This window comes from Aotus nancymaae, unplaced genomic scaffold (genome assembly GCF_030222135.1).
Source record: "Aotus nancymaae isolate 86718 unplaced genomic scaffold, 86718_ANA_hifiasm-v0.15.2.pri h1tg000036l, whole genome shotgun sequence".
NCBI lineage: Eukaryota > Metazoa > Chordata > Mammalia > Primates > Aotidae > Aotus > Aotus nancymaae.
Window position 1 is genome coordinate 90,396,677 of NW_026988450.1, and position 12,067 is coordinate 90,408,743.

General features: G+C 56.1%; 1 protein-coding gene across 3 annotated transcripts in view; it reads right to left on the reverse strand.

The window, feature by feature from the left end:
- Positions 1-12,067, reverse strand: part of TSNARE1 (t-SNARE domain containing 1) — a 128,461-nt gene that overhangs the window by 44,808 nt on the left and 71,586 nt on the right. For all 3 annotated transcript variants that reach the window (XM_064384667.1, XM_064384665.1, XM_064384666.1), the window contains exons 5-6: positions 7,695-7,772; positions 6,650-6,719 (exon numbers count right to left, since the gene is read on the reverse strand). In XM_064384667.1, the coding sequence (XP_064240737.1) occupies positions 6,650-6,719; positions 7,695-7,772 (148 nt within the window). The remainder of the gene's footprint in view (positions 1-6,649; positions 6,720-7,694; positions 7,773-12,067) is intronic.

The window sequence follows — 12,067 nt, forward strand, 5'->3', positions numbered from 1 at the left end:
GATCCTCATATCAACAGAGCAAATTTAAAAAGGAGAAACACATCTTAATAAATTATGCAGAAAAAGCATGTGACAAAATTCAACACTCATTCTAGACTAAAACTAAGGAAACTAGAAAAAAGAAGGGGACTTCCTCAACCCAACACAGGGTGCCTGTTAAATAAAAAAACAAAACTAACACCTAGTATACTCACGGCGAAAGATGGAATGCCTCCCTGCAGGACAGGGAAGGAGGCAGGCGTGTGTGCTTTCGCCACTTTTACTCCTCTGTGTAGGTTTGCCTTGGAATAAGGGGGAAATAACTAAGAAGCATAAAGATTGAAAATGAAGAAGAAAAACTGTCTTCGGTCACAGAGACATGTCATCTATATAGAAAATCCGGAGAAATCTACAAAGAAGCCCCCAGAACTAATCAGCGAGGGAATCTATGCAGGTCACAGGATTCAAGGAGGTACACGGAAGTCACCTGTATTTACATGGAGTTGCAGTCAGCAAGAGGAAAAGAACACAGATAAGAGAAAGGCCGGCCTGACCGCATCCACAGGTTGGACGATGATATTGTTATGAAGGCAGTTCTCCTTTAATTTACCTACAGATTCAAGGTAATCCCCAAAAATTATAGCAGGTTTTTTTTAGAAGAAATAATAATTGACAAGCTGCCTCTAAAGTGCATACTGAATCACAGAAGAGCGTGAGAAGAGATCTGCTTGGGCAGCACTGGCAGCAGCACTGGCAGCAGCTGGCTGAATGCAGTGGCATGGGGTGGGGGAGGGGGTGGGACGGCTCGTGGCCTTGGTCTCCACGGTGGACAGTGAGCCATCGGGGACTCTCTGGAATGCTGCCTCTAGTCAAAGTATGAGAGGCACTTTCAGACCCCTGCTGGCACAGGGATGCCCTGTGGGGGCAATGGGGCAGCAAGGCCAAGTGTGGGTCCTACTGGAGAGGGCTCTCGCAGGAAATGACTTCACTCTGAGGCTGGACACTGCCCGGAAGGCCGAGGTGCCTCAGCCAGGGCAATAGAGCAACCCAGGACCAGCAAGGCACTTTACAAAGCCCACGCATCCCCATGACTACTTTACAAAGCCCACACATCCCCACGAACACTTTACAAAGCCCACGCATCCCCACAACCATTTTACAAAGCCCATGCATCCCCACGACCACTTTACTAGCCCACATATCCCCACAACCACTTTCCAAAGCCCATGCATCCCACAACCACTTTACTAGCCCACATATCCCCACAACCATTTTACAAAGCCCATGCATCCCCACGACCACTTTACTAGCCCACATATCCCCACAACCACTTTCCAAAGCCCATGCATCCCACAACCACTTTACTAGCCCACATATCCCAACGACCACTTTACAAAGCCCACACATCCCCCATCATCACTTTACTAGCCCACATATCCCCATGACCACTTTACAAAGTCCACGCATCCCCATGACCACTTTACTAGCCCATATCCCCATGACCACTTTACAAAGCCCACGCATCCCAATGACCACTTTACTAGCCCAGATATCCCCATGACCACTTTACAAAGTCCACGCATCCCCATGACCACTTTACAAAGCCCACGCATCCCAATGACCACTTTACTAGCCCAGATATCCCCATGACCACTTTACAAAGTCCACGCATCCCAATGACCATTTTACAAAGCCCACACATCACCATAACTGCTTTACAAAGCCTATGTATCCCCATGACCACTTTACAGAGCCCACGCATCCCCACGACCACTTTACAAGCCCACACATCCCCATGACCACTTTACAAGCCCACACATCCCCACTATCACTTTACAAAGCCCATGCATCCCCACGACCACTTTACAAAGCCCACGCATCTCCTCGACCACTTTACAAAGCCCACGCATCTCCACTGCCACTTTAAAAAGCCCACGCATCTCCACTGCCACTTTACAAAGCCCACACATCCCCACGACCACTTTACAAAGCCCACGTACCCCCATGACCACTTTACAAAGTCCACACATCCCCACGACCACTTTACAAGCCCACACATCCCCACGACCACTTTACAAAGCCCACGCATCCCCACGACCACTTTACAAAGTCCACGCATCCCCATGACCACTTTACAAAGTCCACACATCCCCATGAGCACTTTACAAAGCCCACGCATCCCCATGACCACTTTACTAGCCCACATATCCCCACAAAGCCAGCTCTGCATGGTTTTGCTGAAAGGTGAGGGAGGTGGCTACAGGGTCTGGGGAACCCCTCCCAGCACTCCTGTGCAAGGCCTGCACAGCTTCCAGCCAGGTGGTGCCATCACTGCCAGCAGTCAGGTGACTGAGGCATCTGTGATGCCTGTCTAGCAGGAGTGTTACCTGAGGCCCATTTCCCCTCACACCCGAGTCTGCAGTTCTGAACCGACCTGAGCATGGAGGCTCTCTTGTTTGCCTGTCATTATTTAAGATGTCGTTTAGAGGCACCTCGTGTCCTGGGTATATCACACCTGCTCACTGACTCTCATGACCACCTATGTTTTACAGACAAGGACGCAGGCCCTCAGTCACAAAAACACCTGCAGGCCGGAGCTGGTGAGCTGGAGTGGGCAGGTGGGGCTGGGGGAGCCCAATCTCTTTCTTGGCCTGGGACTGACAGGGAGACCCCAGGTCAGTCCACAAGGACCCTAAGTCAGCGAGCGAGAAGGCAGCAGGGCCGGAGGGACACCTGGGGTTCTGGGGCCCTACTGAGGAGGGATTCCAAGCTGTGGGACATGCAATACCACCAAGGGAAAGGGAGGAGGTCAAAGAGGAAAAGAGGCTGGAGCCAAATGGATGAGGAACTAGCACCAGCGAAGGCAAGGGCCCAGGGGAGCATGACTGCGCAGCAGGAGGAAACTTCTAGAAGGAATCAACTCAACAGTAAAATGAAAAATACCTGATTAGGACATGGGAAAAGGATCTGAATAGACATTTCTTTCAAGAAGATAGACAAACAGCCAACAGGCACATGAAAAGATGCTTGACTCCATCAAGTACTAGGAAAATGCCAATCATATTACCACAAGACCCCACTTCGCACCCACCAGGATGGCCAGCATCCAAAAGACAGATAACAACAAGTGCTGGCAGTGAGGCAGGGAAGCTGGAACCTTCCAACACTACTGGCGGGGGCACCAAATGGGGCAGCCACTTTGGAAAAGTCTGGCAGTTCCTCAAAGGGTTAAAGAGCCACCATATAACCCAGCAAGTCCACTCCTGGGGATACACCCAAGATAGGTGAAAACCTATGCCCACGCAAACACCTACACACAAACATTCACCGCAGCTTTATTCATCATGGTCAAAATGAAGCCACCCAAATGCCCACCAGCTGGCGAATGAGTCCGTCCTCACAGCAGGACAGAGGGGCACGGCTCTGTACCAGCTGGTGAATGGGTGCATCCTCACAGCAAGATAGAGGGGCTCAGTTCTGTACCAGCTGGTGAATGGGTGCATCCTCACAGCAGGTCAGAGGAGCTCAGTTCTGGAACAGCTGGAGAATGGGTCTGTCCTCACAGCAGGACTGAGGGGCACAGTTCTGTACCAGCTGGTGAACAGGTCCATCCTCACAGCGGGACAGAGAGGCATGATTCTGTACCAGCTGGAGAATGGGTCTGTCCCCACAGCAGGACTGAGAGGCGTGATTCTGTACCAGCTGGTGAATGGGTCTGTCCTCACAGCGGGACTGAGGGGTGTGGTTCTGTACCAGCTGGTGAATGGGTGCAACCTCATAGCAGGACAGAGGGGCACCGTTCTGTACCAGCTGGAGAATGGGTGCATCCTCACAGCAAGACTGAGAGGCATGGTTCTGTACCAGCTGGTGAATGGGTATTTTCTCACAGCAGGACGGAGGAGTGCGGTTTGGTACCAGCTGGTGAATGTGTCTGTCCTTACATATGGAGAGTGCTGTGAGCCCTCTCTGACCCTCACAGAGACCTCCATTAGGCAGGCCAGGAGCTCAGCTCTTCACACCCTGCTGGCCACCTGTGTGCCATAGGGGCTGGCCTTCCATCATGTGGGATGGGACGAGCCGGGCACACGGCTCACAGTCCTGCCCTGCCTAAGCTGTCTCTGCAGGGGGTGGGGCTGTGAGGACTAAGCCCCTGAAAGAGCTGCCAAGCACAGGCCCTCAGTGCTGGATGATCGCCATCCAAGGTTCCTTGAGCCCTTCTGGTGCTGATTCTGACATGTAAATCCTGGGCCGGGAAGGAGAGCACCCCTCAGGCGGAGCAGCAGCCCAGCTCACCCGGACCTCACCCTCATCACTGCATGTGGGGTGGTGGGCCAGCAGACCCTCAGCAGCCACGTCTCATGCACCCCCATCGGGGCCACCCACCCTACACCTCCCCACAACTGGGAGGCAAAAGGGAGGCATCGCTGCATGCCCCGGCAGATCAGAGAATGCGGCCCACGGGACAAGCCCCAAACCCCAGGGAAGCGGGTCCTCTGCGCCACACAGCAGGGGTGAGCTGGTCCACACGCCATCTCCAGATCGGGACAGCCCCCAGGATGGAAGGGAATAGAGCCCAGATGGCAGGGTGTGAGCCAAGCTGCCACTGAGCCCCACCCATGGGATCGTAATGTGGCCACTGCCCTCCAATCTGTGGGTTTGTGACAGGGAGGTCTGGGCAGGGTCCACACACAGGTGACAGAAACAATCTGGCCATGCCGGCCTTGCATGACATCAGGGAAATGGGCCTGGCGAGGCTTTTCTGAAGTTGAATGTGATTCTGGAGGAAGGACCAACCCCCTCCTGAGACTGGGCCCCGCCTGCGCTGCAGGGCTGGAGAGCCTCTTCCCTGATCAAGCGATGGCTGCCATGGGTGAAGGCATGTTCCTTACATGTCCTTAGCTGGCGACTTCGTCAATGTGGAGGAAATACAGAACTGGCAACCCTGTTGGTCTCAAGAGTTATTTTTAAATGTTAATGGTCCATGATAGGGGAGCATCAGAGGGGCCACAGAAGTCTCTGGAAGCCATGATAAGCAGGCTAGGCCTGCAGCTGGCCACGTGGGGAGGGTCAGAAAAGCACTAAGGCAAGGGTTTCCGGATGTGAGCACTGAGGTCAGCCAGCAGGAGGGCCGAGGCACCGGGACACCAGTCCTGAGACCAGGGCAGTCTCCTACTCCACGCCGGGAGCCCCCAGAGCGGGCAGTGTCAGGCTTCCGCTAAGCAGGCCGGGCAGCCCAGGATATGCACGTGAGGGCCAGGGTCCTGAAGTGCCCGTCCCTCCTGGCCCCGTGATCTAACCCAGGAGCCGTGCAGGAGCACAAAGACCTAAGTGCAACAGCTGCGCTGGGAACTGCTCAGCACACTGAAGAGACGGGAGAGCCCCAGACGCAACCCACACGCGAGTCACCAGCTCCGTGCATCGACAGTGCCCTCCAAGAGGATACGCACTTCCTGCGCCCAAGAACCTGAGAGCCCAGTGTGACCAGCAGGTCCGGAGTCCATCACTGAGCTGTGACCCTGTGAATGTGCGTGGGTGTGGGGAGGGCTGGCAGGGAATGCTGACATGCTAACCACGGCTCCCCAGGGATCCTGTGTGTCCAAATTCCCTGGCACGTGCCTACATCACTGTCACATCAGAAAACAGTAAGTTTCCTTTAAAAAAGGCTAAGAATAGAATTGCCCTGAATGTCTGCAAAGGGTGCTCCGCAGCTGGTGCGTGAGCCCGTGAGGGAGGGCGCTGTGTTCTGAACGGAGCCACTGTGAGGAGGAGCAGACTCCAGCACCCTCCACCGTGGTGGGAGCTGTGACCCTCCCAGCCTCCTCAGTTCTGGCCCTTTCAGGTGCGAGGCTAGTGTGGCCCCCAGTTCTGCACACAGGAGCCCAGGGAAAACAACCCCAAGCAAGCAGTGCACCCGGGGCTGGCTGGGGTCCTTGGGGCCGCGGCCATCCTGCTGGCTGCAGGGCAGCGGGGCACAGGCCAGCGAGTGCAGTGGGGGCCAGCTGGGGGTCAAAGGTATAGACTGCCAGTGTCCCCTCAGACCCCAGAGTGCCACATTGACCATACGTGGGGCATGCTCCTTTCCCTCCCCAGCCCAGCCTGGGCTCAGGCTTAGCAGAGAGCACCCGAGGTGCCTCTGCCCATCCCAGACCAGCCAAACACAGGGCAGGCCGCTGGGCACCCCTCAAGGAAAGTTCAGTGGGACCCCCACCAAGGCTCAGCTCCCCAAAAGGGCAGACGCAAGACCAGACGCCCCACTCCAACCTAGCCCGTGGCTGTGCAAATGGCACATCTGTGTCACCTCCTGTGTCCACAGATGTGCAGGCCACAACAGGGAGCCTTCAGATGTGGCGAAGACACATTTGGAGCACGTTGGCAGGGCAGAGCGTGTGCCAGGAGGCACAAACCTCCCACCTTAGTACACGCATGCGAGTGTCTGTCTGGGACACGCACAGGTGCACCTGGCTTCTGCGTCGGGGCAGACACACCAGTCCCAGGTTCGCAGGCCTGACCGGGCTTACCCGCAGGTGGGTGTGTGCACGTGCACATGTGTGTCCAGGCGGCTGTGGGCAAGCAGCTGTGTGGACAAAGCCTGTGTGCACAGGACCTCACTCCCGCCCTGCACCCCAATGTGCACCGCGCCCAGGCCAGAGATGCTGCACCACACACTCACAGGCTGTCCCGAAGCTCCTGCGTGTCACTCGGTGTCCCTAGGGACTGAAGGCTCTGCTCCAAGGAGGTCACTGCCCAAGAGAAGAGGGACAGGCGTGAGGGTCAGAAGGAGCCTCCCTGCCCCTGCTACTCCCATGGGTGGCCCACCACAGCCCGGGCACGGTGAGAAGAGCCCGAGGACCAGTGTCCGAGCCAGGGCGGCCCACCTGAGTGGCCTGGAGGCCAGGACCCGCACTGCTCTCAGCAGGAGGCCATGGCAGCCAGGACCCCTCCCCAGCTGGCCTGAGACAGACACTTAGGTCCACGTGTAGCTCAGGGGCTCTGAGGAGCTGCCTCCAGCAGGCTTGCCCTGGTTCTGGGGACAGCTTCTCTCCACCCTGCTCCCCTCACTCCGCCCTTGCCCCTCCCCTGGCCATCTTGGGTGTGGCTTTCATCCCTGCTCTCAGCCTTAGTGACCTCTGGTCTCCAAGTCTGAGGGGCCCTAGGATGCTCCTTCCTCCCCTGGGCTCCATCCAGAGCACACAAAAGGCTTCAAGAAGGAGCATCGTCGGGTCGGGAGAGGAGCCAGCAGGGGACAGGGGACAGCAGGCAGGGGGCAGTGGGCAGGGGGTAGTGCAGGGGGCAGCGGGCAAGGGCAGTGAGCAGGGGGCAGCAGGCAGGGGGCAGAGGGCAGGGGCAGCGGGCAGGGGGTAGTGGGCAGGGACAGCGGGCAGGAGCAGCGGGCAGGGGGCAGAGGGCAGGGGCAGCGGGCAGGGGGTAGTGGGCAGGGGGCAGCGGGCAGGGGCAGCAGGCAGGGGGCAGAGGGCAGGGGCAGAGGGCAGGGGCAGCGGGCAGGGGCAGCGGGCAGGGGCAGTGGACAGGAGCAGCCAGCTGGAGTGGCACCCAGCCCTCACTCAGTCCTCGCTCCTTCCCACCCAAGAAACCCGGGAATGCACCACAGGAGGGTCTGAGCGGGGAAGCTGTCCAACAGCACCCTCGCCTCCAATGTCTCTGGTGGTCCAGGCACCTGGGCAGAGGGCACAGGCCCGGGCCAGACGCAGACTCACCACTGAAGTTGATCTGCAAGACGTTGGCCGACGTCTCCTGGAACAGCTCCTGAAGGTCGTGTGGATCGGCCTGGGTGGCTGGGACGAGAGAACACAGGCTGAGGGTGAAGCCCGCGGGCCCAGCTCTGCTGACCACACTGGGCAGTCCCCAGGGGTGGGGAGCCGAGAGGCGGCAGAGTGGCCCTGAGCCCCATTCCCTGCCTTCACGGCTCAGCCACCTTGGGGTCTAGGCTGGACACCTGCCTTCACAGTACCCACAAGCTGGAAGGCAGGGGGTGGTCCCTCAGAAAGGCCGCACCCTGAGCTCCCATACACCCCAGCAGCTGGCGCCTGTGCCAGAGGCTCAGAGCGGCATCACTAAGAGTCGAAGCACAGCCCCGCTGATGAGGCAGCAACGGACACCACAAGGCCCAGCTCCGCGCGGGCAGCTCCGCACTGGAAACGGCGCCGCTTCCTGCGCGGTGCGGGTGAGCCCTGAGCGCGTCCAGCTCCACGCGGGCAGCTCAGCACTAGAAATGGCGCCGCTTCCTGCGCGGTGCGGATGAGCCCTGAGCACGGCGCACACGGAGATGACAGCCAGCGAGGAGAGGCCACGGGCCGCACAGTTCCACATCTCTACAGTGTCAGAACAGAACGATCTGAGGACAGTGCCACAGCAGGGGTGGGGAGGGGGGATGGGTGTGACTGCTGATGGGGACGGGGTTCCCTCCGGGGGTGATGAAAACGTTTTAGCATTAAAAGGTGGTGATGATCATAGAATGCTGAATATTCTGGCACTGAACTGCACGCTTTAAGGTGGTTAAGAGGCTGAATTCTGAGTGACTGCATTCTATCTCAGTTTTTAAAAACTCACAGAACATTATGGAGACAGCAAGTCCTTGTGAGGCTATGGGGGACAGTTCGCTCGCCCACTGCATGGTGAGGATAAAGAGCATGACCACCACAGGAAGGGTCTGCAGGCTGCAAACACTCGCCGTCTGCCCATCCCCCAGCTGGCATCTTGAACATTTACACAGAGGAGCAGAGCGCACACCAAACCACATGGAAACACTCGCCGTGCCCGCCCTCCAGCCGGCAGCCCTGGGGGTTACCGAGGAGGAGCGCACATCCAGAGAAGCTCCTGAAGAGCACTCCCAGCTCCCAGCAGCTTGATTCCTACCAGCCCACACCCAGAGAGGGCTGCTGTCCAGGAGACACGGGGGAAAGGACAGTCACACGGGGCCTGTGTGCAAGGAGACTGCAGGCACACAACACGGAGAATCTCAGAAACACCACCCGCGCCAGCACCAACAGGACGGAGGACCAGAACCGCCACGGCAATCCCTGGGGCCTCTGGGCCAGGCTGGGGAGCTGGGGCAGGGCAGGACGGACGCTCCTGGGTGACTGCCATGTGCCTCGACAGAGCTGTGGGTTACAGATTCTGTCACAATGCCCAGAACGGCACACTTAGGAGCTGTGCAGCTCACTGCACATACACATCACCTTGAAAGAAGAATGCAAGGCAAGTCAACCAGCCGTCGAGAGGAAGCGCACCGAGGGCCAGTTCGCTCTGAAATGCGCGCAGGTGGAGGCACAAAAGGTGCGACTAGCCCAGGCAGCCAGCCTCCAGGCTCGCGTCCAGCTGCCGGCCGTGTGGGTGTCCGGGCAGGGCTTTCGACTTTCTCTGGGTGTTTAGAATTTTCCATATTAAAGCTTAGTAATAAAAGAACATGGTTTGAGGTCTACAAACAGGAGTGAGGGCTAGAAAACGCTAAGGGTGCCATGGGGACCCTCCCAACACTAACCCTGTCTGGGCGGCCTGGGGTGTCCCAGCATGAAGGGACACAGCACACCTGGCTGGACGTGTGGTGTTCCACCAGGGCGAGGCCCAAGCCCAGCTCTGCTCGGGGTCACTGAGCTGCCTGGCCAGGGCAGGGCTGACCCTGGCACCCCGTCTGGGAGTGCACCGGCCTTTCATGGATGCTCTGGGGCACCTCTGGCTCACAGGGCCAAGTCCTGGCTACCTCTGCCCTGCCCCAGACCTAGGCTCTGGGTCCAGCAGCCACACTCATGCAAGGCCGGGAGAAAGAAGAAACTTCCAGGCAGCCTCCAGGAAGGAGGCCTGAGGAACGGCCCCCATCACCCAGCACCCCCCGCCCCTCGATGTCACATGGCCCAGCCCTACCAAGGTCAAGCCAGGACATCAGTTGCATCAGTGAAACGACGAGAGTGATGATGGGTTAAATCAAGTTTAGCCAAAAGGCGCTCCTTACACATCTTCCATTCAGCCTAAAGGGTTCCCTGTTCAGCTTCAACTGCAGCAAGTGGCAGTGTGAACGGACCACGGCCTACGCTTGTGCCAATCACTGAGTTCTGGCCAATCTAACGTAGCCAACTGTTGGAACCGTGTTCGAGTAAGGCAAACACCGAGCTGTAATCGAGCTGTTTCCGTGCCTCACTTCCGTTTTCTGTAAGTCACTTCACTGTTTCTGTCAAAATCTTCTTCTACCCCATGGCTGCGCTGGAGTCTCTGAGCCTGCTCTGGCTCAGGAGGCCGCCTGATTCACGAATTGTTCATTCCTTGACTAAACTTTAAATTTAATTCCACTGAAGTTTTCCTTCTAACATGGAACAAGCTCTGGCAGGAGCACAGGAACTCATACCAGCGCCCTGCCTTGCTCTCCGTTCTCAGACAGGCAGGGGACCCGCTCAAGGTCACATGACCCGCCCAAGGTCGCAGGCCAGTAAGACGCACACACAGGGAGAGGGGCAGCAGCGGGGAGCGAGAACCAACCAACCAAACAGAACCGCCGGAAATCACGACCACCAGCGCCCAAATTTTATGAAACGATGAACTCAGAGATTCAAGAAGTTCACCAATCCGCAAGCAGAATAAATACATATTTTTTAAATCCAAGTGCATTATAGGCAAACTGCAGAAAATCAGTGATAAAGAAACCCTAAAAGGGGCCCAGAGGAAAAACTGCACATTTCATGAGGAAGAAGAAAACAAGAGAAGGATCTGACCCTTCCATCAGAAACGTGGAAGCCGAAAGACAATGGAAGGATGTCTTTAAAGTGCTGGAAGGAAAAAGGTGCAACTGAATTCTACACCCATTAGAAATATATTTCAAAACCAGGGGCAGGTTTTGACAAGCAAAAATGAAAAGCATCAGTTCCAACCAGGTGTGAAGTACAGCAACTGCTAGAAGCAGCTAGTTAGGGTGAAGGTAACAGCAAGAAGCCTGGATCTACACGAAGAATTGAAGAATGCCAGCATGTAAACAAAAAAGAGATGCTTTCATTTATTTAAAACACTACAGTTTGTGAAAGCAAAATCCATAACTATGTGCCGGTGTCATCATGTGTAATGAATAACGCATGGTGCTCAATATATTGAAAGCACATTGAAGGGGCAGACATGGGACCCAGAATTGCATTCCTGTGTAGTCAATCCACCACACAGGACACAATCCACCACAGGACACGACCCACCATGGGACACAACCCACCACACAGGACATGACCCACCACACAGGACACGACCCACCATGGGACACAACCCACCACACAGGACACGACCCACCACGGGACACGACCCACCACACAGGACACGACCCACCACACAGGACACGACCCACCACAGGACACGACCCACCACACGGGACATGACCCACCACACGGGACACGATCCACCACACGGGACACGACCCACCACACGGGACACGACCCACCATGGGACACGACCCACCACACGGGACACGACCCACCACACGGGACACGACCCACCACACGGGACACAATCTACCACAATGGACACGACCTACCACACGGGACACGACCCACCACACGGGACACGACCCACCACACGGGACATGATCCACCACACAGGACACGATCCACCACACAGGACATGATATGGTTCTGTCTCAAGGCGGGCTGCGGAAAATTAAAGACTTATGTTGTAAACTCTAAAGCAACCACTAAAAAAAAGAAGCAAACAGGAATCTCTCATAAGCCAATAGTGGCAACAAAGTGGAATGCTAAACAGCACTCAATTACTCACTCCATAAAAAAAAGGAAGGAAGAGAAAGAAAAAAGAAAAAGAGAACAGAAGGGAAATACAGACAGCAAATGTCAAGACAGTAGATTTAAAGTAGAACATGACGGCCTTACACTAATGACGCTTCAGCCGAACACAGGTGGTCCACTCCAGTAGCCATCAACCCCTTGTGGCAATTTTAATGTACATTTTAATTAATTAAAATAAAATTAAATGATAAACTTGGTTCCTGTTGCACTAGCCACATTTCAAGTGCCCAGGAGCCCCATGTGGCAAATGGCTGTCACACTACAGAATGTAGATTACAGGGCCTTTCCATCATCACCAAAAA